The sequence below is a fragment of the Cnephaeus nilssonii genome (genome assembly GCF_951640355.1).
Source record: "Cnephaeus nilssonii genome assembly, chromosome: 15".
NCBI classification, from domain to species: domain Eukaryota; kingdom Metazoa; phylum Chordata; class Mammalia; order Chiroptera; family Vespertilionidae; genus Cnephaeus; species Cnephaeus nilssonii.
The window spans coordinates 40970250-40993515 of record NC_137086.1 but is presented as its reverse complement, the minus strand read 5'-3'; the positions used below and the strand labels follow the sequence as shown (position 1 = coordinate 40993515).

Genomic DNA, 23266 nt, shown 5'->3' with positions numbered 1-23266 from the left:
AAACATCAACTGATTGCCTCCTGAACTCAACCAAGCCTGGGATCAAACAAGCAACCTAGGCATGCGCCCTGACCATGAGTTGAACCCACAACCTTTTGGTGTAAGGGACGATGCTCCAACCAAATGAGCCACCGGACAGGGCTAGAAGTGGTTTTCTAAAGTATGTCCAAATAATTAGGGAATTTCCAGATATCTTAGTTTCATTTACATTTAATTTAATAATGTTTTTTGAATTTACAATTCTCTAATAATTTATGAGGTTCAAATGTTTTATCTATAATAAAATGATAACAATATTAGATAAACTTTATTGGGAGCTTATTCTGTGGCAGTTATAGGTATTTTATGTATGTGAGCCATCAATGTCCACAATGATGCTTTTAGAGGGAATTTTGCTATGCTTTCCTTTCACATGAGAAATTAGAGAAGTTGAAATTCAAGTGCAGGTAGGATGTTTCTGGAACTTCAACTCTTCATCATTTCTTAAAGTGCTTCTTCTTCCTCTGATCATGTTCTTTGCCCATTAAAAATTATATTTGTTCATTAGCTTTCTGTGGATTTGTAAAAACTTTTTGTAAATTGAAAATATGTGAATTTAGGGTCACTAAAGGAAAGAAGTGATTATTTATATAATGTAGAAAACAATGAAGAATATAAATGTTTTTACTTGTCATCAATAGATATGGCTAATACAATGTGTACTTTGGATTATCATAACATTCAACTTGTGCTTCTCCTCTGATACTTAACATTTACTATATTTTGATAGTTTAACAGTTCAATTGTATTTTATGATAGCAAACTCTCTGAGAGCAGAGATTCATTGGATCTAGTTCATCCTTCTGTCTCTTTCAGAATATTCTTTTTTAAAATACATTTTATTGATTTCAGAGAGGAAGGGAGAGGGAGAGAGAGATCGAAATATCAATGATAAGTGCCAATTATTCTAATTAAAATCATTGATCGGCTGCCTCCTGGGGACTGAGCCCACAACCTGGGCATGTGCCCTGACTTGGAATTGAACCATGATCTCCTGGTTCATAGGTTGATGCTCAACCACTGAACAACACCAGACAGGCTTTCAGAATATTCTTCCCATGATTTTCATAAGGTAGGAAACCACTAAGAATAGAAGGAAGAAGGAAAATGAAGGAAAGAAGGAGAGGAGGAAGAAAAACAAAATGGATAAAGGTAGTGTGAAAGGAAAATAACATAATAAAAAGTGGGGAGTCTAGGATATGAAGGGAAAGGACAGAAAAAGAATAGTCAAATAATTTGAGTGTTTTTTTTATAGCAATTGAGTACATGAACCTTTTTCTACCTCTATGATCACATATTCTTTCCTTTATTTAGATATATTTCCTCATAACATTTGGGGAGATTAGTTTGGAAGAAGTCTATAGAGTGAGTTAAAAGCCAAGCTCAGAGTCAACCACTGTGTCCTAGAGTTGATGGAGAATTTTAAAAAGTTTTGAACACAAGAGCAATGTAGGCAAAGTAGTGCTTTTTGTTGAGGATGAAACAATGGAGACCCTGGAAGCAGAAAGTACAATTTTGGTCTTTTGGCACAGACAGGCTTTGTCTTCTTGGCATAGGGCTAAGCTTTATTTCCCTCACATCTAGATATGGCAATGTGACTGTCTTTACCAATGGATAATGAATAGATGTGGTCATTTTCAGTCTGAAGAAGTTAAAAGCAGATAGCAGATGTGTCTTCTCATGCTGTTTATCTAAACTCCCATCTGCCAGTTCCATGATATCAGGATACCATGAAGCTACAGATTCAAGACGGAGAAACTGCCTAAGGAAGAAGGTGGAATCCATAAGTCATCACTTGGAGGAGAGCCACCCACCATGAAGTCATCTGTATTAGACTTTGTGTGAGTGAGAAATAAAAGTTTATTTAGTCAAATGGCTGAGATGTAAGTGTTTTTTGTTACAACAGCTAGTGCCAATTATTCTAATTAAAATCATTGTGACAGGGACAGTATGTGGTGATGATGACAAGGAATGGAGTATGGGCTGATATATTGGAAAGAAAGACTCAAATTAGAAAAATGACAGAAGAATCCAGGATAACTTCAAAATGAGCCTGCAGACCCAGAGAAATTATCAACAGAAATAACAATGTCCAAAAAGAGAGCAGCTTTGGGAAAAAGAATGCAACATTCTTTACTTTAGACATGTTGAGTCTGATATATTATGGTACATGATGTAATGTAAATCCCTGCAAAAAAAAAAGTTGCAGAAGTAAATTGTGAGATAGAAAGAAAAGAAAAGGGAGAGAATAGGGATAGAGAAAGAGAGAGAGAGATTGCAAAAGTAGAAGATTTAGGTCTTATAATAGAAAAGGTGACTGATGTATTGGAAAGATACAAATTGGCTTAAACTTATGTTTAGAAAGGCAACAAACCAATTAATTTTCTATTTTTTGAACAATAGAATAGCAAGAAAAAGTTTTATCTTTGCCACTAACTATGCATATGACCTTGGCCATATTTCTTTTATTATTTTTTAACCTTTTTTTGGTTTGTTTATTTGCTTTTTTCTTTAATTTTTATGGCCTTTTTTTCCTATTGACCCCCTCCACCCCATACCTGCCCCCATTTTTTTAACCTGTTTGAGTCTTAGTTTCCTCACGAGAGGTTTGAACAGGATTTGAAACAGCTCTTTCAATCAGAACCACATAGAGCTTTAAAAGTCCACAAGCCTGTGCCCCTTCTCAGACCTGCAGCGTCAGAGTATCCAAGGTGTGGGAACAGCCAGCATGAGACCCTTCCATGTCAGCGATTTCATCGCCTCAGTGGGGAGCGGGCAGCTTACACTCTTACAAGCTCAATGTCTCATTCCCCCTATTTAAAAGTTTTCACCGTTGCCCAGCTGGCATGGCTCAGTGATTGAGCATCAACCTATGAACCAGCAGGTCACAGTTCAATTTTCAGTCAGGGCACATGCCCAGGTTGTGGGCTCGATCCCATGCAGGAGGAAGCCGATCAATGATTCTCTCTCATCACCGATGTTTCTATCTCTTTCTCCCTCTCCCTTCCTCTCTGAAATCAATAAAGATATATATTTTTTAAAAAGTTTCCACCATCGAGTTGTGGGTAGGCCTGATTTTTCCAAACCAATCTTGTGGCCAAAAAACATTCTTTTCTGGGAGGGGGGGTTGAAAGGATGGGTGAAAAATGTGAAGGGATTAACGAGTACAACTTGGTAGTTACAGAATAGTCATGGAAGTGTAAAGTACAGCATAGGGAATATAGTCAACTAGAGGCCCAATGAATGAAATTCATGCAAGAGTAGGCCTTCCTTCCCCTGGCGGCCGGCACCGACTTCCCTCTGGCACCTGGGACCCGGGCTTCCCTCACAACCCTGGCTTTGTCCAGAAGGTCGTCTGGTCTAAGTAACATATTATACTTTTATTATTATAGATAATATTCTAATAACTATCTATGGTGTCAGATGGCTACGAGGTTTAACTGGATAATCACTTAGTAAGTTATTGAATGTCAAGGTATACACCTGAAACTAATATAATATTGTATGTCAACTATAATTGAAAAATGATTTAAATTAAATAAAAAATTAAAAAAAAAGGAAACATGGAAGCAAAAGCCTCCATACTAACGCCTCCATCTCAGTAAGGCAAGAAGTTACACTTACCCAGCAACTAACAGGCGTATAGTACTGGTAGTTACGAGTGTGGACTGTGTAGTCAGATTGGGAACAAATTTCCTCCTACCCTGGGAAGCGGCATAATGCTGAGGAGTTACTTAACTTCCCTGCACCTGAGTTTTCCTATATGTAAAATAAAACATGGATAGAAGGTAGCTTAGAGGGCTGTTATGAGATCAAATGAATCAATATATGCAAAGTGGTTGGAAAGTGCTAGAACATGTCAAGTGCTTCATAAATGCTAACTATATCATTATCAAGCCTATAGACTCAGAACTCCTGGGGACAGGGCAAAGTAAAGGGTAGGCGATAATACCTCTATCTGCTCTCATGTCTACTGGTATAGGTGTGGCTTGCTTTGGGGGGCTTTTGGAGCCAGACCTGGGAGAAGAGTGGAGGATATACTACAAAACTGTAATCTTTCTTGCTACTGCTATCTCAGAAAGCTAAAAAAATAAAAGCAGCACCCTGGCCAGGTAGCTCAATTGTTTAGAGCATCAGGGTGCATACAAGAATCCTATATAATAAAAGGCTAATATGCAAATCGACCAAACGACAGACCGGCTGGTCACTATGACGCACACTGACCACCAGGGAGCAGACGTTCAATGTAAGAGCTGCCCCCTGGTGGTCAGTGTGCCCCCAAGAAGCCCTGAGCCGGGCTCATGGCTGGCGAACACAGTGGCAGTGGCAGGAGCCTTTCCTGCCTCTGTGGCACTGCTAAGGTTGTCCTACTGACAGCTTAGGCCCGCTCCTTGCGGGACTAAGTCATCAGTCAGATATCCCTCAAGGGCTCCTGGACTGTGGGAGGGTGCAGGCTGGGCTGAGGGACGCTCAGAGTGCATGAATTTCGTGCACTGGGCCTCTAGTCAACCAATAAATGCATAAATAAGTGTAATAACAAGTCCATGTTTCTCTCTCTTTCTTCCGCTCTATCTCTAAAATAAAATAAATTTTAAGCAACACATTTACATCCACCACAGCTGAACAGCCAGTGTAGCAGAATTCCTGTGAACTAGGTCAGTCCCAAATTGCCCAAATGTCTCTTTTTAAAAAGCCCTATTAAAAAATCCTGCTAGTTAGGAAGTCACTGTAGTTTTAGATCAAGGACATCATTTATGCTGTTTCTTTGCTTACTATAATGATTCTCAATATTTAACAAATTTTCAATTTTTTGTTTGTTTTTGTATTGCCCCATCTTCCGAGTTCATGATCCCAACCTAACACTAGATAGCCTTTTCTGATTGTGGCATTATAAAGATTACACAAATTAAACTTTATTTTCTCTTTTTTTTTAAATCTGAGAATTTCTCAATGCTCCTCAAGATAACTAGAGATATATAAATCACAGTTTTCACAGTGTCTTAGCCAAGGCTTAATGTAAAAATTTGGTTAACCCTGGTAATTGGGCAGAGAAATCTCTGAGCTCTGTTCTTCATGAATCTCTGAAAATTGATACCAACTCTAAAGGGGAAGACAAATAAGGTTGTTTGTTCTCAAAAGAGGCCCCCAGCCACTGTTCTTGCCTCTAGTCTCATGTCCATTCCTTAGGTGGAGGAATTCAAGAAGCAGGTAGGGACGAACAATCACTGAGTGGGGACCCCAACTCAGATCTTAAGGGAGGACTTTACCAGCGCAGGAGGGGAAGGGGGGGCAATATTAAGAATATGCCCTTCTATGTCAGTAAGATGTCTGTGTAAAACAAACATCTCACAATGTTTTTAAAGGGTGGAAATTGAACTCTAAGTGCAACATAGAGCAGATAAGCAGGGAATATTTACAGAGTGACCAAGTGGTGAATTTTCACTACTGACTAATGAACTTCATTGATATCAGGTTATGTGGTTGGGTCTCAATCTCGATAAAGGAGTTTGCTGGGGTGTGTCAGATATGACACAGCTCTTTCCACAGTGATCGGTCTGGAAAGAGATTTCCTCACCTTGAAACCAATATAAAGGGTAGGAGCTGCTCCAGGCAGCCTCACTTGCTCCAGCACCTCTTCCCTTCCGACAAAATGAAAACCCTTGTGAGTATTTGTTTATGCTTCTTTATACTCTTGTGGTGGCTGCTTGCAGGGAATGTTCATATCCAATATGCCTTAGATTTCAGGGTTTTTAGATAAGCACTGTGCATGCTTTATAAGCTTCTGTGATTGAGTTTAATGATGTATTTGTTAGGAATAGTGTTGAATATTAAGTCAAATATTTATTTGTTTATTGTCTATATTTTGAAATGTTTACTGAAAATACAAAGAAAAAGTTTTGGAAATACCTAGAGAATTTTAATGTGGAGAATTTTTTAAGAATAATTCTTATTATGAGCTTTGGAGGGAATGTGAGCATTTCAGGATAACTTTATTTACTATCTAAAAGAGAAGTGGTAATCCTATATAATAAAAGGCTAATATGCAAATTAACCGAACGGCAGAATGATCAGTGGCTATTATGCACACTGACCACCGGGGGGCAGATGTTCAATGCAGGAGTCAGAGAAGATGTGTCCCTATGCAGGTTGGCAGGTGGGATACCTGCATACAGATCTTTGTCAGACACTCCACCCCCAGCCATCAGGAGAGAAATGTTATTGGCAATATAGAAGGGGCAGTAGAAAAGTCCCACTGACAGTTCTTAAAAATACTGACCTTCTAGTAGACGCCTTCCAGCAGCAGTTTTCAATGATAGTGCGGTACACTGTGATGTCAGAGGAGACAACACAAAACCAGGAACAGAGTATTGGATTAGACTTTTACACAACTACGGCTAAGTGTCAGAACTGCCTCAGTGTCAGTTGCATGGCCTGTGGCCTAACCTTTCTCTGATGGTAACACTAAGGCATAGATTGTAGGAGAATAAGAAGGTTTTCCTTGATGTCAGCCTCAAAAATTAGCCATGTCCCCAAGCATCTTATTTTCATATTTTTCCTTAAAAATCCATTGTATCTATTGCCTGTGAATCCATATTCAATGTATTTTATCCTCCTTTTTTCTTTTTTTGGTTAATCCTCACCCGAGGATATTTTTCCATTGATTTTTAGAGAGAGTGGAAGGGAAGGGGAGAGACAGAGAGAGTGAAATATCCATGTGAGAGAGACACATCGATTGGTTGCCTCCCACACGCACCCCAACCTGAGCTGGGATCTGAGCCTGTAACCGAGATACAGGCCTTTGACCAGAAACGAACCCAGGACCCTTCAGTCTGAGAGCCTATCCAATGAGCCAAACTGGCCAGGTCCTCCTCTACCTCCCTCCCTTTTTTATACTAGAGGACACAAATTGACCTCTTGCAATCCAAAGCCAGAATGAACCACACCAGGGCATTCCCATAGTAAAATAAGTCATTTCTCACTACTCATCTGCCCTAAATTCTTCCTGGCATAAGAACACATGCTATGTAGAAGGTTTTGATGTTGGAAAGGGCTGAGAACTGAGTGACAAAAAACTCAATAAATACCTGTCAATCAAGTGAATGTGTGTGTGTTTTATACTTTAGACTGTTGACCACCCATGACCACACTCCAGTGTCTCTAGGTTACATTTTCTGAGACATTTATGCTTGTCCTGTCCAGTGTCCTCTCATGTCTCTATCTTCAATGATTACCTTATTGGGAATGAAAGTGACTGGTCTGTTTTTCAGGTGTTATTTCTGGTGGTGCTGGCCATCTTTGGAACACAGTCTCATGGAAATGAGGTGAATTGATTCATTGTGGATTTTCTAGTTTGGAGATGTTGGGAGAGGAAAAGGAAGATACAAAATAATCTGAAGGACAGTAGAGAGTCTATATGATCTATTTGGGATAGAATCCCAGAAATAACCAGTAATGGAAATAACCAGTAATGAGATTGATTCCCCCCCCCAATGGCAATATCTTAAAAAATGTAAACCATTGCTTTAAAATGTGGTCAATCTCATCTTTCCTGTGATATCATTGCTTCTCCATTACAATTGTCCACTATGAGGAAGAGTTTTACATTCTTATTTTAACATGTGCTTTTGGTCTGGGATCCCAGTGGAGAGGTTTTAGCCTTCAATTTCTTATTCATAGAAGAATAAGGCTCTATTTTGCTGGGAGGGATTCTTTCAAATGCATGTGATTTATAGAAAAACCATTTTGTCTTTGTGGTCAATCTAGGTTTATAACATCATCAGCCCAAACAACAATGGTGGCAATATTCAGGAGACAGTGACAATTGACAATGAAAAAAACACTGCCATCGTTAACATCCATGCTGGATCATGCTCCTCTACCACAGTTTTTGACTATAAACATGTAAGCTGCAAGGGAATTTTTATTTTATTTGAATACCATAATTTATCCTGCAAGTCCATCAGAATGTCCTTACTTCTGCTTTTCCTTTTAAATAATCAAGCTATTGATGAACAAACAAACAAAATCATTTCTGAGAAAAAAACATGACATAGGAAACATACACGATTACTTGACCTTTTCAGGTGGAAATTGAAAGCATGATGATACTGTCTCGCTACAGGCTCAGAAAGAATAAACAAAGCCCAAAGCAATGCATGGCACTCAGACTCTAAAAAATATTTGTCGAATAAATAAATGAATGAATTGGGGCTTCTCATACAAAAAATTGTTCAGAAAAAAAAATCATGAAACAGTCACAAATGACCAGAAATCCTGAACAACGATATACATTTAAATCTGCATGTAGGCTACGCAATAAATCATGCTTCTTCTGTATGTTAATTAAAACACCAAACTATTTCCAAGTTTTAGTTACTATTATTAACAAAAAATCTCAGAAACCTGCTCAGAAAACATATTCTGCCCTTTATCCGTGTATTATTTGCTTATTTTCTGGTTGTTCACCGTAACTATTAGTTTGCTTTTACCCAGGCACAGAGCTCTGCACTGTGGATATGGGTAGGTTGTCATCTATCTCACTGGATGTCTGAATACATTTTTCTTCTTGTCTTGTACAAGCATCCTCACATGTTTCCTCCCCATTGGTATCGGGAGTTCCAGGACACATTTGAAAGTATAGAGTCTTTGAAAAAACATGGGTTAAAAGGAAGTTCTACTGAAATTGTTTTTAAGCAGATGTCAAGAAAATCCCAAAAGTGCCTTTAAAAAAATGAAGTGGTGAGGATTTAAGCCTCTGCCATGATCATCACCATTGGTCTCAGTCTACTTTGAATTTTAGGAACTGAAAATGTGTGAGAATTGAAAAATAGAAAGTAGAAGCGTTTATGTTGTATCCAGGGGTCCTCAAACTTTTTAAACAGGGGGCCAGTTCACTGTCCCTCAGACAGTTGGAGGGCCGGACTATAGTTTAAAAAAAACTATGAACAAATTCCTATGCACACTGCACATATCTTATTTTGAAGTAAAAAAACAAAAGGGCAAAAACACCCGCATGTGGCCCGCGGGCCGTAGTTTGAGGACGCCTGTTACAGTCTTCTAGGTTGCATAGCTATTTGGAACTCTGAAGAGCATCACTCTAGATGAAGATTAGATGCCCTTAGGTTCCTTCTGGCTCCAAGGTCCTCACCCTCCATTGCTCTTCCAATTCCAACTTCTTCCAACCCATCCCTACCCAGCCAGCTTGGGTTACAGGTGGAGAAAAGATGGAGAGAAAGTGGTAGAGAAGGGAAGAATAGATGAAGCAAGTATATATGGGGGGTGAGGGTAGGTGTGGGTGTGTTAAGGAGATTTTTTAGACCAGCACTGTCCAATGGAACTTTCTATAATGTGGAAATGACCTACATCTGCATTTCCCAAAAGGGAAGCACCTGGCCCTTGTGGCTATGGAGCCCTTGAAGACAACAATCTACCTATATCCACAGAGCATAGCTCCGTGCCTGGGTGTAACAGTGGAAGTACATTTTCAATTGTATTGAATTTAAATTTAAAGAGCTACATGTGCCTAATAACTAACATATTGGAAAGCTCAGTTCTAAAAAATATTGTATGTACTCCAAATCATACAATAGGAGAGGCTGCACAAAATCAATAGAGAACTACTGCCTCTCAATCTTTCAAATTGCAAACGGTAGACCCTCATTCCATAACAAATCATGTGGCCCGCTTTTCAGAGATAGAGATGACAAGTGAAGAAATAAAAATACTATGTCAAAGAAGTTAAATGGATAAGGTTTATTGCAGATTAAAAATCAGTCATGTGCACTCACTGTGCATGCTCAAGGCTTTCTCAAGGTCCACAAGTCATTCTCACCAAGTTCAGAATCCAGGGAATTGGGAGGGGCAGTAACTGTGCTCTTGCTGCCTCAGGGTTACATCGCATCCAGGATCCTCTCCCGAAGAGCCTGCTACGTCATGAAGATGAACCATGATGCCATTCCTGCTCTGGACCAACTCAAACGGTACATCTACGAGAGGAAGGTAATTCTGGAGTGGCCTTAAATATTCCATGTTCTTGAGCCAGGGAAAATTGGTCACTATGGAGAAATGAAGAGGGTAAGGGATCATAATTTTATATCTTATTACTATACACTTATTAGAGTATTTTCACATTTATTGTTTTTGATACAGGAGTACATCTCTTAGCTTGATCTCTACCATAGAGCCCTCAATACAAGAACTGGAAGTAAATTCCAGTGTTTCTGTAGAAAGGACTGAACAGCTTCTCTTTTCAGAGCAGGGATCTAAGAAACAGTGAATGGTAAAGAAAAGGAGTGAAGTTATAATATTCAATGATACAACATGCAAAGAAACAATATAGTATAGTGAGAATAAAAAAAAATCATGAAGCTAGACATCTGGGGTTTAATTCTCCCTCCTATTTGTGTCACCTTGGGCATAGGAATCACCCTCTTTGGGTTTCATTGTTATCACCAGCAAAATAATGTTGGTAACAATGAGGATTCTCTGAAGACCAAGTGGTCAGGAAGAGAAGATGTCTTGAGATTCCTGACCACCTTCTATTTAATAACCTGAAAGGAAAAAAGTCACAATTGAGAATGAGGTATACCAGTTTATGTCAACATATTTTTACCCAGTCCCACTCTATTATACTGATCTAGGCTCTGAAGACCATGTCCTCCAACGAATACACCTGGGTCAAGTACAACCCGCTGCAGTCTTGGTTTACAGACATGAAATGGTTCTTTTTGGGGTCACCCATCGAGAAGCTCTGCAAACACCTCCCCTTGTACAAGGCAGAAGTGGTTGAAAAACCACGTGAGTATGAATAAATCATTCCTTCACCCAATCTATACTAATAAAAGAGTAATATGCTAATAGACCGGACATCTTCGGGATGTCCTTCTGGACAAAGCCACGGTGGTGGGGGCCGAGGCAGAGGTGGTTAGGGGTGATCAGGCTGGCAGGGGGGAGCAGTTAGGGGGCGATCAGGCCAGCAGGGAAGGGCAGTTGGACATCCCCCGAGGGATCCTGGATTGGAGAGGGTGCAGGATGGGCTGAGGAACAACTCCTGTGCACGAATTTTGTGCACCGGGCCTTTAGTATTTTCTGAAACCTCTAACGTGCCAACATTCTACTAGGTGTTGTGTGAAATACAAATATAAAACATGACTCAATCTGGTTTGCTTTGGGAATTAAATACTGACCACAGGTGGATATTGTGCTAAATGTTAGGTGAGATACAGAAATGGATAAAAATCTGCCCCCAAGGAACATATAATCTGGCAGAGAAGTTGACCAGTTAATACAGAGAATGGAATAAAAAAAGATTCCTGGGTGTCAAGGAAAACCTGAGGCATGTGCCCTTACCAGGAATTGGACTGGTGACCTCTTAGTTCATGGGTCGGCTGGGCTTTACTGGCATTTTTATACATAGTTTCTAAATACGGAAGAGAGGCCAGAGCCAAAGAGCCTGGGCCACAGATGTTGCACACAACACAAATTCCCCAGAGTTGTGGGAGGTAGATAAAGACGAAAAGAATTAGCATTTAATACATTTCTACTGCCCAGGAAAAAAAATTTAGTTAAGACATTTTTCTTTTTGTAAGGTCATTAGCATTTATAAGTAAAGACACATAGCATGCCATTAATGCATAGCATCAATTGAACGGAGATAGACATCTTTTCCAGGAATTGTCAGTCTATTATCCTTTGCAGTACATGTATAGCTAAAATCTTGGGTAACATGAAATTACATGTACAACCTCTAGTCAAGACACTAACAAAAGGCTTTGATTTGCTGCATTCTGATAATGTATTTCTTAATCCTCTTTCTTCAAAAATGTTCCCCCTTTTCAGATGATGCCGGTGCTCATGGCTGCGTAAAGGCTGGGCTCCTGGGCATCTTTGGGATTTCCATCTGTGGAGGCGTCAATGTTTAAGCATCAGCCCACTGGTTGCATCTTTTCAAAGAAACACACCCTTTGGTTTCACCTCAGAAGACAAATTAAATTCTTTCCAAAAACCCCAACTAATTTTGAGATTCAGTAGTAAAACATAAATACTACATTAACAGCTATCTGAGTGTTTGCTTTTTTTGTAAATAGCAAAGGGGTGTCAACTGATGTTTGTGTCAATATATAGAGGAGAGAAATTGCCAGGATTTCAAGTCAAGTACACAAAGTGTGAACATTTCCAAATAATACGGCTGAGTCACATACAGGCTCGTTGGCGGGTGCAAGTCTCCATCTTTGCATCTGTTCACTGACCAGCTGCCCCTTTGTCTGTCCAACACCCTAGGGCAGCCCGTGGGGGAAGAAGGGGCTCAGGTGGCACTGACCTCCATCTAGTGAAGGGGCATGGATTTGGAAAATCCCTTAGCAAAAACTTGACTACTCAGATGAAGGAAATTATCCCCTCTGAATGTTTTAGATAAATTTCTTACTTCCCCAACAAGAAAATAACTTTATTGTCTATGGCAGTTTTGACAAAGCACTCAGCCTCAAGGGCCATTCACATGCCCTTTAGCTCATCAAAGCAGTAGACTCAACCTTAATAAACACTATCATGATATACTTTGTCCCAGGAGAGAGGGAGGTTAGAGCACCCATCACCCAGGGAACAATATACTGTGCTGAAAATCTCAGCAGAAGTAAGAACCTACCTGGGAATGCCAAGCCCCTATATAGAAGGGAAGCAATTTCCAATATAACAAAGAAATTGCATAATGTGGGCAAATTTCCAGATCATGTAGCTGGTTCTCATGTTGACTGTTCATCGACAACTCCTATGCCTAACACTGTACTTCTTTGTTTAAAAAATATTATATTGATTTCAGAGAGGAAGGGAGAGGGAGATAGAGATAGAAACATCAATGATGAGAAAGAATCATTAATTGGCTTCCTCCTGCACACCCCACACTGGGGATCGAGTTCACAACCTAGGCATGTGCCCTGACTGGGAATTGAACTGTGACCTCCTGGTTCATAGGTGACGCTCAACCACTGAGCCACGCCAGTAGGGCTTAACACTGTACTTCTTAATAACCATTACTGAATACATTTAAATCACTTACAGTGGCTCAGCACTGGGTTAGGCATGTTAGAGGAAGGGGCCCAAGACAAAACTGCCATAGACAATAAAGTTATTTTCTTGTTGGGGAAGTAAGAAATTTATCTAAAACATTCATAACAATAGTGAAAGAGTATACAATAAAGTGCCAAATGAATGATAGAGTATACTAGCTGGGATCTTAATGTTTGCAAGTGCTGGAACCCAAATCTAATTCACAGAAGCTAGATGGAGTGAAATTCATTGTCCCAGCTTAGTATAGGAGGATAGAGATATTCTGGTCTTGGATGGCTAGAGCTGGGTACTTTAAGGTGGCCAGACTTGTTCCTCTCCCGCCCCGCCCCACTCCCCATCTCAACATTCTTTCTCCCTTCACATTAGCCTCAGAATCTTACATTAGCTTTCTCTAGGAGAGCACACTCCAACAAGGTCCCTAGCTTCCGAGCATCATTGTTGGAAAGGAAGAGACTCCTCTCATTTGAATTTCAAATTTAAAAATTGTCTGGAAAGGACCATAACAGAATAACTTGGGGGTACATACTCCTGTGGCCAGGACTGGTAGGGGTGGGGGTGGGAAGAAGGGATGTTTTAATTGGCAACTTCTTTTGGAACCCAATGCTCAGAGATGTGTTATTCTCATTAATGTTTATAATGATACTAGAGGCCTGGTGCATGGATTTGTGCACCGGTGGGGTCCCTTGGCCTGGCCTGTGCTCTCTCGAAATCCAGAACCCCTCAGGGGATGTCGGATTGCTGGTTTCAGCCCAGTCCCTGTAAGCCAGGCTGAGGGACCCCACCAGTGCACAAATCTGTGCACTGGGTCTCTAGTATGCATATAAGATCTTTGGTTAATCTCTCCCCGCCCTCCCCCCTTGCCTCTTCCCTCTGAGATTCATCAGTCTGTTCCTTGTTTCCATGCTTGTGTATTGAGTGTCTGCCTCCTGGTGGTCAGTGCACGTCATAGCTACCAGTCAAACGGTCGAACAGTAGAATGGTCACTTAGGAAAAAGTTCTACTTTTTCATGACTCTGCTCTCTTTAAGTCAGTTAATCCTGCTCAGCCTTGACCTATCACATCTGATACTTCCACTCTGAATGTATTTATGCACATATCTCCACCTTCCTCATCCTCAACAAGCTACATGCGACCAAATCCATAGGTTCCAAGCCTTTGGCCTGCCCAATCTTACCCTACTTAAGCCCAGAGGTTTATCTTGGACATTTCCCTGCAATTGTCTTTCCATTCATGGCTATAGGTAGCCACACCACATCATACTTTGCAGCGCTGATGCTCAGCTCAGTCTCCTGCAAATTGGTGCTGAGATCACCCAGAGTTCTCCCACTCACTCACTCCTCCCCACTCCCTGGCCAATCCCATCCCAGTCCCACCCTATTTAAAGTGCTCCAAACTCCAACACAACCTCTGTGGCCATCTGCATCTGTATCTTCAACATTCCTTCCTCTGTTTATTCTTGTGTCTAAGGTAAGGGGAGCCAGGGATGTTCTGTGTGGTGTGAGTGGAGCTGTCTCTGTCCCTCCTAGCCACAGTAATGGACAGTTAAAGAACCAGTGCTAAGAGAGCAGGCCCCTTATTCATTTGTAGAAGAGAGAAATGGCTAGGAGTTACCACTAAGGTATCTAAACCACTAAGAAGGTTTAGACCAGTTCCAAGGGGAGGACTTGGGGGTCTAATTTCACTTAGATCTCTCTCAGGGGTTTGCATGGTGCAGGGTGGGGTTTGCATAGTGAATAGGCTTTCATAGAATCTTAGCACCAATTTGCAGGAATCAGACATATGGCCTCAGACCTGACAGATTGTCTGTGCCGTGGCTAGCATCTTTTTGTTATTTATTTATCAAGGCATTACTTAAGGGACACCCTAAGAGAGGCCTTTAGAGTTGAGACATTCTAGGAGAGGACCCTCCTCTTACAGACCATACAGGCTGCAATTTTGTGGAATGCATGTGGAGGAAAATGCCAGTAACTCCAGAGAGCACAGTGCAGGCAGAGAGGGTTAGACCATCATCTGCTAGACCAGTGAGGCAAGAAACTTTATTGTTCTAACCCAGAAGGAGAAACGGTACCCAATTTTCCAGGTTACAAAGCTGGATCTTGGGTCAAAAGGTAGAAGGTAGAAACAAGGAGCTTTTTATTAGCAGATGGGAGTGCTGAGCCCCTAAGTGCTGGTTTCAGGCCAGTAGCCCCGTCTAGGCGGGTCCGTTCTCCACATGGCGGACCTGGAGGTTCAGAGCCCAGGAATCTCCCCGCAGATGGAGAGCCCCATAAAGTACAGAAGTTGGACTTCAAAACATGAATCAGGGTCCACTGACAGCGCGGTACCTTTAAGAAGAAAGAGAAGCATTTTACAAAATAATTACTCAATCACTTTCAGACCCTGAAGTAGAGTGGATATCTTACATCCTGCACCTAAATCGGATGTGATGCTCAGGAGAGCTCTACTAGCAAGAGACTAAAATGGGACTAAAATGGGAGCTCTCTCCTGTGCTTCAAAATTGGCCCTGCAAACCCACCCCCCCCCCCCTTTCTGTTCTACTGACCTTTAATCATACTCCCAACCCCTCAAGTTCTCCCTGTTTTCCTGCTGGATCCTCTTGTTATGAAAAAAAGCCTTGTTCATTGGGTTAATTTATCCTAAGATGTAAGTGACTGGCAATAGCCTAATGAGAAAAGATTACTGACTATATCTGGAGTAGCAGGCAGTTTTGAGATATTACCTGGTAGCTTTTCAAGCTGACCACCACTGATCCCCACCATATCTCCAGCAGGGGTGCCAGCCTCTGAGATGCTCCTTCCCCGGTGCAGTCTACAATTACTAAGGTCCTGCATTCCAACCTCTCGGAAACCCGAGAAAGAGGAGGACTGAGAACCCCAAAGCAATGGACCTGTAATGGTGGGATGCCAGCCACTGGGTGACTTGGGCAGGAGTTGATGAAGCTTTGGGTTAAGTGAGGGTATCTACCAACTGTCAAATCCCACTGATGAGATGGCGGCCCTCAACCATCTGGAAAAGCTATGTTCACTCTGCTTCCTGTTCTCAGTCCTGATGACAACAGACCAACACACCTTCTTTCCGCTGCTGGGCAAAGTAGGTAGGGACCTCTCGGCACATGTCCTTAATGGGCATTCCATACTGTGCTAAGTTCTTGACCCGGTTGGGTAAAACAGTGTAGGTCAGGCCGCGAGTGGATGGATAATGCTTTGAACCCTGGAAGAGGTGGTATTTGAAAGTGGTGAGACAGCATATAGAGGCGGTGCAGCAAGGAAGAAGAGACAAGGAACGTATTTCAGCACACTTGGGTGATTCATTTTACAGAAATAGCTGTAAACCCAAACTTGCCCTTGTGTTTTGTCTTTAGCTGCAATATCTTCTCTAGCCACGAGGTGATGATATTACTCCAGAAAAATCTGTGAGTGAGCTTGTGTGTCTTTGTTACTGGGTTTGTATTTCTTTAACCCTTCCTAATTCCATAACTTTCTAGCCTCAATTGCTTTTCTCAGCTGTGTTGATAATATAGAATAGTTTTTAAATTATGTGTTAGTTGTATATTATGTTTTTACTTGCTATAAACCAGAGGAGTGGAAAACTTTCTACCTCTCTTTCTATGTCACCCAAAGTGCATTTTCCCAAGTTCAGTGACTCTCCTGACATGGACATTAATGTTGCTCAAATGATCTGGGCAGATTACTAAAGCAAGTGGCAGCATGTTTCAATGACTTGCCAAGGACTTCCTGCTTGTTTTAAATTTATTTGACTACCTTTGTCATTTAAGAGGCTGAGGGGAAGATAGTTTCAGCAGGCCTGGTTTATTTTCATCTAAAGATGATATGTATGTATGTGATAGGCGGGGGGTGGTGCAGGGAAGGAGAGAAGGCACGGAGATGTGAGCACTCTATTCATTTACTCTAAATATTATAGTCAACAATTTATATTCACTAACATGTAGCTCACATCCCTTTGCAATACATCAAAATTATGTCATTGCATGGAATTTTTATTGATCAGGTTATAAGTTGACTTAAGTGGGCCATGGACTGGATTTGGGGTCCTTTGCATGATGGTAGGATTTCATGGACATTAAGCACAAGCATGAACATTAAGCCCAAGCATGAACCAAGTTTTCTCTGTGTGTATACCATTGTCCCAGGAGGTTGGGATGCAGAATTGGAATACACCATCCTAGGAGGGGACCACAGGGAGCTGTCTCACTTACCTGGGGGTCCAGGGCCTTGCTAATGTCATCCAAAGTTGGGAAGACAGCTTGGTCCATCTTGGCCAAGACACAAGCCATCTTGCTATATATCTTAGCCACCAAGAGATCCTTAAAGCAACACAGCAGAACCATGTCATTCATCAGTCACAGTATTAGTGGGATCCTACTCTCCATCAGAGCTGGCAAATAGCTGTTCTTTAGACTGTGATGTAGAGCACCCCAGAGAGAGCACCCCTGGGCACCAGAGTGAAGAGCCGGCAGCAGGACTGGCAATGTGCACAGAGCCCTGCTGCTTCTGTGGGCCATGTGGCACTGTCCCTGCTGCAGGCACAGGAAGGAATCTTCCAGGACACTCTACACACTACTGATAGACTGGTGGGACTTGAGAGAGGCCTGGTAACAAAGCTGACTTTAAGGTCCTGATCTGGCATTCGGTCCTCAGGCCTCCCACCACAGGGTTGTCATGACGATGAGAGGATGAGACGAGATACTACGTGAAAGCATCCTGTGCATTACAGAATGTTCTCTGAATGTACGGGCTGATTAGGATCTTTGGGTCATACCCTCTAGACTCGGATTCTAGGCCTGTGTCTGCCACCAACTGCCCCTCCATGTGGCCCTGAGCCTGTCATTTGGCTTCTCTCAGCTTTGGATCAGAGAAGTGGGTTCCTGGCTGTGTCTGACTGAGCCTAAGAATACTTCACCTGCGTCTCCCTCCTCTAGCCAGGGCAGTTCTGACTTCTTCTGTTCTATATAATGGATTTATATGGAATATATTGTTTGAAAAAAAAGCTTCTAGGGGTTAACACAGAGTTGGAAATCACTAACCTGCATTCGCTTTAGGAGGGTTCAGATGTCTCCTTGAGGAAGTCAGGGGCGGGTTAGGTGAAGAGTGAGGGAGAATGTACTCAGGAAAGAGAGCATGGTAGTAGATACAAGTGGCAGCAGAGAGAAAGCCTGCATTTGAGGTATCTGTCCTGAGATGTCCAATGTGAAGACAGACAGAGGGACTTCTAACCAGCAGTGGCTGGATGTCAGAGGGTCTTCTGGGCCAGAGAGAGGACTGTGGGTTCTTACTTCCTAGAGTCCTTTCAGGTATAGAAGGCAGCTATTGATGCAAATGAGAAGACCCAGGGACATCACTCAGCCTTTCTGTGCCTGATTATAGAGCTTTTCTATCAGAGAGCCAGGCCAAGGCCATAGGCAGTTGCTCCCTAATCCTGTATCTTTCTGCCACGTCTTAACTATCTAAGGACACAGGCAGGCAGGTTAAGGCAAGATTTCTAAAAGTGAAAGTAAGTCATTCTTCTTTGTAAATAAACTGATTAAAATCTGAGATCAAGACAAAAGAACTTTTATAGTACATACCACTTATAAGAAATAGGCGTCCTTTAAATGGCTCTCTGTTTTCAGAGACTTCCAGGAGCCCTGTGAAGTCAACAGCTCACAGGAAGCAAACAAGCGTGGGATCCCTACAGACTACAGTAGTTCCTCCTACAGTTGCTGGATCAGGAGAAAGTCACACAACTGCAGGAAGGCTAGTCCCTGACCTAGAGACAGGTAGTACCATGGAGAGCCTAAACCTGGAGAAGGCAAATGCAGACAGTGTCCACTTCCTTTGGGCAAAGCATAAGGCTAAAGTTTGGATTGTGATGAATGTGTTCCACATCTTACATTCTTGTAGTCCACGAGTCCATCCCATTCACTCAAAACATTGTTGTCTCGGATGCTGACCATACCTCGGACGGCACTGACATGGATGCTCTGGGTCCCCACAGACCCATCCAGAGGATGGCTGTCACTGATGGTCTGGAGAAAATCAAGCAACAAGGAGAAGAGTTGAAAGTCCAGGGTTTACAGGGACACTCATAAGACATTTGAGAAAAGTCACCCTGGATTATCACTTAGGAAAAACTTCTGCTTAAGGAAGACTACACAGGCTGGGTCCCTCTACTCTCACTCACCGTCAGGGCCAAGGATGAAGTTAGGAGGAAAATCACTAGGATGGAAGACACAATCTGAAATAGAAACAAATATTAATGCACCCTGGTTACCTTAGTCTCCAGTGAGTCCAAAGCCTGGAATCAAGGGCCCTCAAAGTTGGAGCCTTCTTAAAATTATTTTCACAGATTTGTGTACTCCTGGGTCCCCAATGTGCACCAGAGGACTGTTTGGTATGGTTGATACAGGGTGTGCTGGCTACTCAGAAGGCAACGCTTTATCGTTTGTTCAAGAACCTATTTTGTTTTGCTCTATATCTACTGTCAAATGACTGGGATGAATTATTAGGCATCTTACCAACCACTTTACCTGCACATAGGACAGGCCCACATTAACCCAAGTCATAAAATAAGTGATAATTCAGGTTCTCAGTCTTCCCTTTCTATTCATTCCTCTCTCCTCCCAACCACTGGGGACTCCTCCCTGCCCCCTCAGGCACCTGCTGTCCTCCTCTTTCCTTTCCTTTTTCTCCCACCTTGCCTGAGAAGAAAGGACCAGTCACCACTTATTTACACTTCACTTGGAAATAGATTTTACTCAAATGTTACTAGTTCTTGAGACCTTTTCAGTGACTCATTTTCTCTTGGCATGGCTTGCCTTACCTGTTGAGGGAATTCCAGGCATCAGAGAGTAAGCGAAAGAGAATTAGTTAGGGCAGGAACAAGCCAGGATAAGAGTGTGTGACAGTGAACCTTTCTCTACTGAAGGGTCACTCAGCTTAAGTGCACTTAAACAAACAAAAATCGACAACCTCCTTCCCCATCCTCACAATACCCTATGCAGTATGCCACATGCATACTTCAAAGGAAAAGAAAACAGCTCCTCTATGAACAATAATCATAATGCAATGGGATCAATCAAGGAGATACTTGAGATGCAGAGAGCAGTAATATTTTATTAAACTATTCTGAGAGTTGGGGCCATATATAAAATACATGTGAAACTTTCCTTCACTGGCAATTTTTAAATACAATCAATCTAGGAAGAGAGAATCCTAAAATATGAATATCACCTCAACCCCCAAAGATTCTTGACTTTTAAGAAATTAGTTATCAGTTTTCTTGGGAAATACCCATCATTCAGGTGGATGTTCCAAAACAGAGAGGTTTGCCAATAGAGAGGTTATGTGTCAAATTAATGATTAGAAATTCTATTTGGCTTTAATTTAAAGAGTCCATAGGAGGGGCAAAAGAAGTGCCCACTGGCAATTTTGATTCTGAAAACATAATCATCTGCATTTGAAATCGGAAAATATACTTACAAGGTATTTCATATTGTCTCTCTCTTGCAGACCCCATGCAACTGTATGCATAATAGAATTTTCTATGTCCCGTTTATTTTCTAAGTCTGGTTTATATAGTTCTGGACTTTTCAATTATTGCCATAATAAAGGACTCTGGGTAGTTAACCATAATCCGGATGTCATTCAGAGGGGAAATAAGGCAAATTTATGTAATCACAGTTATCACTTTTCTTTAACTACTTCTAAATATTTTCTTTTTACTGTGCTACCTCTACTGGTTCCAAGGCAAACATGGCATATGAACAACTCTTTGTGGGCTGGCATGCCCATGACCTTAACAACTAAGGTAAGAATTGCAAAAATTAGATTCTGCAGAATGGTCCTGATACAGTATTAGTGAATTTAGCCTTTCAACTTCTCAATTACAGACAAGTTCTATACAAACAGTGGAGGGTTGAGAAATATCTTATGAAGCCAAAGAGGCAGATTGAAATTATAAGATTAGATTGAAAAACAATTTGGTTAACTCTTCATCCAAACCCAAAATCACAAGGTTGGTCTTTCAATGCCCTCTGCCCACCCATGAAGCTGACCTCATTTTACCTCTTCAAACATCCGCCTCTAGTCGACTTTCTTGACATTCTGATATTTTGTTTTCACTGTATGGCTTGTCTCTCTCCTTCCAGCTTTCATTTAAGGGCTCTTTTTTCCGTAAAGGACCATTTGACTGGCCCTTGAACTCCTAAGACCATGAGAACTCCTTTCTATGATGAGATAAGCACCAATTCAGGCCTTTTCATATATGATCGTATTTTTTCTCAAGCTCTTGATTGGTAGTGACCCAACTACCTGGGTCAAAGTCCAGAAGGCCAGAACCAAACAGATCATTTTTTTCTGGGAGAAGATGAATTTATGGATGAGCTTAGTCACAAAAGTGATCAAAGGGAAAAGACAGATATCTCAGACCTTATAATGTTAAATGTAAATCAGCAATGGGAAACTGAAGTGGATGGGCTTTGGGGACAATCAGGTGACCCAAGGCTCTATATCATACCATTATCTCCATGACTGTCTGTACTTGAAAAAACATGCACAGAGCATATATTCAACAGTTAGTGATTGAATAAGTAAAATAGATTAAAGAAATGCCTTTCATTATTTTGCATGTAGATATCCAATTTTCCCAACACCATTTATACTGTTTTGCTTACTATAGCTTTGTAATATAGTTTGAAATCAGGATGTGTGATGTCTCCAGCTTTGTTCTTTCTCAGGATTGCTTTGGCTATTCAGATCAAGGACTTGACAATCAATAAATTAGAAAGGTGCCCTACAGAATGGCAGAAAATATTTGCTAATATATAAATAACTCATGCAACTCAATAGTAATAAAGCAAATAATTCAGTTAAACAATGGGCCAAGGACCTGAATAGAACTTTTTTCAAAGAAGACATATTTATGGCCAATAGGTATATGAAAAGGTGCTCAACATCATTAATCATCAGGGAAATAAAACCACAATAAGATATCATCTCACATCTATTAAGATGACTATTATAAAAAAGACAAGAGATAACAAATGTTGATTAGGATGTGGAGAAAAGGGAACCCTGATACATTGTTGATGAAAATGTAAATTGGTGGAGCCACTATGGAAATTAGTATGGTGATTAGTCAGAAAATTAAAAGTTGAACTAACATATGACCTAGCAAACCTACACCTGGGGATACATACAAATAAATTAAAATTAGTATGTTGAAGAGCTATCTGCACACCTAAGTTTATTGCAGCATTATTCACAATAGTTAAGATATGGAAACAATCTAAGAGTCATTTGACTTATAAATCAATAAGAAAATGTGATTATATGTGCATATGTACACACATGTACACACACAGAGAAATATTATTCAACTATAAAGAAGAAAGAAATCCTGCCAGTTGCAACAATATGGATGAATCAGGAGGGCATTATATTAAGTGAAATAAGCCAGATGGAGACAAATATTATTTGGTATCACTTATATGTGGAATCTTTTTTTTTTTAAGCCAATTTCATAGAACCAGAGAATAGAATGGTGGTTTCCAGAAGCTGCAGAAAGGAAATATGGGGTAATGTATGTCCAAAGGTACAGATTTTCAATTGTAAGAATAAGTTTGGAGGATCTAGTGTACAGAATGGTGCTTATAATTAATAATACGTTATTGTATATTTGAAAGTTGCTGAGAGTTGATACACACACACAAAAAAATTTACCTGTGTTAACTATGTGAGGTGATGGATGTGATAATTACCTTGATCTCGGCAATCATTCTATAATGAGTATGTATATCAACTTATCACACTTTACATAAATATATATAGTTACTAGTATACTTGTCAATTATTCCTCAATAAAGTTAAAATAAAAGAACAACTTTCAGGGACTAATGAAACAGCAAGTGCTATATCCAAGGAGGTTGTGGAAATGTGGAAGAACTAAAAGTTAAATCATCTGTTTTGTGAGAAATGCTATAGAGCAATTAAATTAGCAACCAGAAGGGATCAAAATACAATGTGGATTCTCTAATGAAAATGATGCAGAAATCACCAGGAGAGAAAACAGGAAGTATTGTGAGTTGCAGGATATCAAAGGGAAATGCAATTGTATATATTAGTAAGACGCTTTATCACCGTCATTGTTATGACTTCATTTGCTT

At 40.8% G+C, this 23266-nt stretch overlaps 2 protein-coding genes across 2 annotated transcripts; one reads left to right on the top strand and one right to left on the bottom strand.

Annotated features, from left to right (window-relative positions):
- Positions 1–5689: 5689 nt before the first annotated feature.
- On the top strand, positions 5690–11960 carry GKN2 (gastrokine 2; the record flags this gene model as incomplete). The annotated part of the gene is made up of 6 exons (XM_079791636.1): positions 5690–5701; positions 7308–7361; positions 7804–7941; positions 9928–10038; positions 10680–10836; positions 11878–11960. The coding sequence occupies 6 exons, from the start codon at positions 5690–5692 to the stop codon at positions 11958–11960; spliced, it is 555 nt and encodes a 184-aa protein (XP_079647762.1).
- A 3373-nt stretch (positions 11961–15333) lies between these two features.
- Positions 15334–22879, bottom strand: LOC307111643 (gastrokine-3-like; the record flags this gene model as incomplete). The annotated part of the gene is made up of 6 exons (XM_079791634.1): positions 15334–15428; positions 16173–16314; positions 17321–17428; positions 18995–19129; positions 19285–19338; positions 22862–22879. The coding sequence occupies 6 exons, from the start codon at positions 22877–22879 to the stop codon at positions 15334–15336; spliced, it is 552 nt and encodes a 183-aa protein (XP_079647760.1).
- Positions 22880–23266: the final 387 nt, after the last annotated feature.